The following is a 5,005-nucleotide window of genomic DNA, read 5'->3' as shown; positions in this document are numbered from 1 at the left end:
ACAGTGAATGCTGCAGCTGAGGTTTTTGTTATGTTAATGCATGCACACGCCAAGCCGCCAGGGGGCAGCAGACAATTTGGGCACCATTTTAAAGGGACCGGCAATACTGTAAAATATATTCTAATAAGTATAGGGCCAGTACTGGCAATTCGACAGTAACAATTTAACGAAAATAAACTTTTACATGACATGAATAATATTGATATCTTCCAACTGGTATTGCTCCAAAACTATTACAGTTTTGCCCTTGTTAGCAAATTAACTGATATTAGGAACGATCCGCCCACCTTTTAAAGTGATATGCTAACTTCCTTAGAATGACCGGATGTTGTTTACGACCCAGCAGGTGAATAGCTCATATTTAGTGAGCGCTAACACGCAACAATTAACAAGTAAGTGTTTATTTTAGACACTTTTAAAATGTTTAGACGTTTAGACAACTTCGGTTAACTCAGTGAAGTTTATCGAATGAACAACAATCATACAGACTGGAGATAACATCCGGGTACGTGCCTTGTGTTATGAATGAGAGAGTCAAGTAGAGTTAACAAAGACGCAGAAAACAACAATTTTGTGTTTTATATGTACGATAAGAATCTTAACATGAGCCCCAAAACTGATGAATAGATAGGTAAGATAGACTGATGAGTAAATAACTTGCTTGGGTCGTTTAATTTACAATTTTAGTGAAGTATAGGTGCTGTGGACTTCTATGGAAAGGGACGCCGTGAAATAGCTCTCTCTTGTGGTGTAACACGAGTACTACAGTAAAAGACAAATAAACTAATGTACCTTTAAATTCAATATAAATTCATAATCTTCACTTTTTAAATATGACATGTACAACCAAAACAAATTATATGCTTTTTGAATATGTACAATGGAAAAAATACATATTTTCTTACATCTGGTTTGTGCTACAGGGGTCTGGTGTGCAAGTGATTCATAAATGGACTTGTTTTCATCGAAAATTGCATCACTGACTTTTCGGAGCGACGTACACAGCTTTGGAGGTCAGTGCAGCACAGCTTATGTCCCTGCCAACAGAAGTGGAAAGGGCTGCAAACAAATGTTATGGTAGCTAAAATTGTTTTTGTGTTTTTTTATGGTGAGCTGTAGTAAAATTATTTTTTTTTGCCTTTCGGTGATGCATCAAATACAGAATTATTCTTCACTTTATCCATTCTAAGGCCATGGGGATTCTTAAAATCCCATTTTAACTGCTGATTTTTTTTAATACATGAAAAAGAAACACGACATTTTCACTTTTAATGTTTTAGTAAATCAGGTTTAATCCTTTTTGTTTGAAGGTAATAAAACATTGTTTTTTAATTAGTTATACTGTAAAAAATAAAACATGTTTACATATTTTTGTAAAAAAAAAAAAAAAAAAAAAAAGGATTTATTCACCTAAATATTTTTTGCAATAAAATATAAAACTATAATGATGTTTCAGTGAGACGAAATAAGGTTTTCAGCAGTCAACTTAACAATCTGAATATTTTCTTGAGTGACACACAACGTTAGAAGGAAAAATAACTCATTCAGTGTTTTGATTTGTATATATTCCCCCATTTCGGATTAAATAAACCTTTGCAGTAGCAACACGTGATGACTTTCACACAAATACACTCATACCCCCCCAGTCCTTCAACTCGTCACAATCAAACAATACGTGCTATTGAAGGCCATTTGCTCTCGACTGGGAGTGTTGATGGAACAATTGAGGGTGTTGATGATGACTCACATTTGGTTGAAAAGAACAAACAGGTACATTCTCAGCAGCAGCCCCCCCTCCCGTTATTCACACCCCCACAAACACGTGGAGACGCTAAAATGACTTTATTGATGCAGCGTGTTTAGATTTCACTCTTTTTGTGCCGCTTGTTTGTCTCATTTAGTCGCGTTTTAAACTCTTTTTTTTTTCAGTAAAAGATCATGTTCATGCTGAGCCCACTAAATTCTAAATAAAATTGAAAGTAGATGATGATACAAAACAGTGAAATATTTAATGAACATGACATTAAATATGTGTGTATAAGCAGACAGTGAATAAATGAGCATTTACATTGGATATTTACACTCTCATGTGCTGTACAAAAAGTGCCCCTCACAGGACGTGGTACACGGGCCCGACGCCGGGGCTGCCCGGCGTGCAGGGCTGCGAGTTTGAGCATGCGGGCGACGACACGGCCCGAGGGACGAGCTCCGGCGTGGACAGACGCTCCACGATGCTGGAGAGACACTGCAGGCTGGACGTGCCGACCGCCGCTTTGTCCAACATACTTCCTAAAGCACGGAAGAGTGGGGGGGTTAGTCGGGTACAGCGAGAAGGAGGTATTTGGGGGTCTTACCGTTGTTAGTGTAAGGGAATCCGCTGTAGTTCATCTGATGCCACACTGGACTGTTGCTGTCCGCCTGGAAGAAAAGAGCAGAATTCAGCCCTCCGTAATACACACATGACATAAATATGACTGCAAGGGGCTAATAAATCCTGCTTTCTGGAAGTCTGCGGAATGGCGAGAGAGGGGGCGGTGGTGGGGACGGGGGGGTGCACCTTGAAGCCCCCAGCGGGCGGCGAGGGCTCCTTCCTCTCCGAGCGTGGCCAATCGATTGTGTCAGTGCAAGCCACACCGCCTCATGCAAGACGACACTTTCTCCTTGTAAATCTGCGCCAAATCCTGGCAGAGGTGCGCGGGGCACGCCGTGGAATGCACTTTTTTGGGGGGGCAATAAAGTGGCTAATAAAGTGTCTGCCGGTGGGAAAGCCATTACTGATTCTCTCTTTCGGAAAATGACCGTGGGAGACAGGAAGCGCACGATTGAGGTCAAATTGGAACTGTCGGCTTAAACAGTGAAAATACATCAGGTGGTACCTGTAAAGCAGCATTTTGTTCCCTTACGGTCTAATCCCTGCTAGATCGGAGCCCATTTAGGCCGCTGAATGAGGTGAAGGAGTGCATGAGGGTGGTCTTACCATGCCGTCAGAGCAGCTGGACAACGGGCTCCCCGGTTCCGATCCGCTCTCCCCTGGCAGGCTGTAGTAGTTCTCCACCTGCTCGCGCAGCAGCTCCTGCAGGCTTTCAATGTACTGGATGGCGTTGCGCAGGATCTCCACCTTGGGCAAGCGCTGGCTTGGGTTGGCCGAGGTGCAGCGGCGCAGGGCCTCGAAGGCGTGGTTGACCTTCTTCAGGCGCCGCCGCTCCCGCATGGTGGCGGCCCGTCGGCGGTCCACGAAACTGGACTTGCGCTTGCAGGCCTTGCAGGCCCACTGGAGGCAGTGGCCCGGCTGGTGCGGGGCGCCGGGGACGCGGACGTGCTCGTCCTCGTCCGAGCCGGCCAGCTCGCCGCCGAAGTCCAGGGGGTCCGGGGAGGAAGCGCAGGCGCTGTCGTAGTAGAGCTGCGACGGCGAGAAGACGTCCATGGCGTGGAAGCTGCGAGGGATGCTTGAGGAGTGGGGGGCAGAGAGGCAACCTCTGAGTGATGTGAGGGCTCTGCTGCCCTGAGCCCCCCTTTTATGCCCCTGAGGCCTGAGCCCAGGGCCCACATTGGCCAGATCTAATTACCATAGCCCACAGGCTCGGCCACAAGGCCCATCCCAACATCTCACCCCCCAGTACCCTGCAGAGATTCCCACATCTGCTCTGACTGCTCGCTGTGTGTGCTCTCAGGGCCCACATGGGTCTCCCTCATCCTTTCAAAAAGGTGAACGTTGTGAAGACATTAATGGGGACTCCTCGCCGCTCTAACGTGGCGGGAGAGCGCGCCGGCCAATTGTTCCGCCGGCGGCGGCGGCAGTGGCGTTGCAGATGCGGCCCAGCTGCAGCGGGGAGAAGGTGTAACATTTCAAGCCCGGCCGGTTTGCGTCGCAGCGGCAAACACCTCGGAGCTCACCAGCAGAGGTGTTTGGGTCGCCATTAGCACCTTCTTCTTTACGCCAGCTGGACACATTTCTACTAATAAAGTTTGGTCTGCAACAAAACATTCTCAAATTTCCTACTTATTAAATCCTTATTTTACTTCCTGTAGCTGATACATGGATTATTTCTGACACAGCACTTGTTTTATATTAGTTAGACACTAAATAATGACATTTATTTCTGTTGTCATTTGTTTATACACAAATATTGCTCATTCGCAATGTCGTTTTTGAATTAATTGACATGAATGTTGAAAATGAATGATTCTTGGTGAAGCGCTATGAGTGTCTATAGATCTAATCCATTATTATTATTATCTTTTATTTTAGTAAGTCCTCAATTTTTTATTTTTTTTTAGTGCTTGAATTTAGCAAAAAGTTTTTGTAAAATAGTTTGATTATGCACATAAAATGACAAATTAGCATTATATCAACAGTTTTTAATATAATCCAAAGACACATTTTTTTTGGGCACTTTTTCATTACAAAGTACGGTGTTTTAATAATTTATCCGTCAAAGTTTGGTTAATCTTATGCAACTTAATAACGTTTTTTATTGTTTTTTAAAAACTTTTATTAAGCAGAGAGCCGGTTAGTGAAGGCTTTCGTGTAAACGTGCTGTTGACAGTTGCAAGGATACAATGCGGATATTTCTCACAATGTGTCAAAACGTTTGTCCGGTTCGCCCCTCTCTCTGGGAACAGTGCGCACCTAAAACAACACGCCGAGCCACCCGAATTGCTCCCGCACAGCTGAAGAAGACATCGGCGGCGGGCGGGGATCAAATGCGCGTCCCCTCCTGGAACAACAGCGGGGGCAAAGCTAAAAACGACCAGAAAAGCCGCGGAGCTCCGCATGCGCAGTGGCGCTCGGCGGCTTCTGAGCGGCGCTGTTGTCAGGGGTCAGAGGCAGAGTTAAGTGAGGGGCAGGAGGTGAGCTTTTATGTGCTGAAAACCTCATTTCGTCCCGATGGCGTCATGCTGAGAGCTGACACTCGTGCTGCTGCTGCATGTTGCACATTTATTTAAACCCTCCTTTGCACTCCAAACACAATAACAAATCTTTGTTGAATCTCAATTATGCATG

At 45.1% G+C, this 5,005-nt stretch overlaps 1 protein-coding gene and 1 long non-coding RNA gene across 2 annotated transcripts in view; one reads left to right on the top strand and one right to left on the bottom strand.

Annotated features, from left to right (window-relative positions):
- Positions 1-315: 315 nt before the first annotated feature.
- LOC133661484 (uncharacterized) overlaps positions 316-5,005 on the top strand; it is a 42,637-nt gene continuing 37,947 nt past the window's right edge. Inside the window, exons 1-2 of the long non-coding RNA XR_009827951.1 lie at positions 316-392; positions 924-1,013. This is a non-coding gene — a long non-coding RNA (uncharacterized LOC133661484). The remainder of the gene's footprint in view (positions 393-923; positions 1,014-5,005) is intronic.
- myf5 (myogenic factor 5) lies at positions 1,872-4,813 on the bottom strand. Its single transcript, XM_062066804.1, has 4 exons — positions 4,631-4,813; positions 2,978-3,941; positions 2,355-2,418; positions 1,872-2,289 (listed from the first exon to the last, which is right to left on the bottom strand). The coding sequence occupies exons 2-4, from the start codon at positions 3,422-3,424 to the stop codon at positions 2,111-2,113; spliced, it is 690 nt and encodes a 229-aa protein (XP_061922788.1). The 5' UTR covers positions 3,425-3,941; positions 4,631-4,813; the 3' UTR covers positions 1,872-2,110.

The sequence above is a fragment of the Entelurus aequoreus genome, linkage group LG12, assembly GCF_033978785.1.
Source record: "Entelurus aequoreus isolate RoL-2023_Sb linkage group LG12, RoL_Eaeq_v1.1, whole genome shotgun sequence".
NCBI lineage: Eukaryota > Metazoa > Chordata > Actinopteri > Syngnathiformes > Syngnathidae > Entelurus > Entelurus aequoreus.
The sequence above is the reverse complement of the archived record's forward strand: the minus strand, read 5'-3'. Positions and strand labels throughout refer to the sequence as shown.

What these genes read in the sequence shown, in the direction of transcription:
- myf5 (XM_062066804.1), bottom strand. Translation starts at nt 3,424, where the DNA reads ATGGACGTCTTCTCGCCGTCGCAGCTCTACTACGACAGCGCCTGCGCT. An exon ending in CCAGCTGCTCTGACGGCATG is followed by an intron (nt 2,419 to 2,977) that starts GTAAGACCACCC and finishes CTTTTCTTCCAG; the next exon opens with GCGGACAGCAACAGTCCAGT. An exon ending in ATTCCCTTACACTAACAACG is followed by an intron (nt 2,290 to 2,354) that starts GTAAGACCCCCA and finishes TCCGTGCTTTAG; the next exon opens with GAAGTATGTTGGACAAAGCG.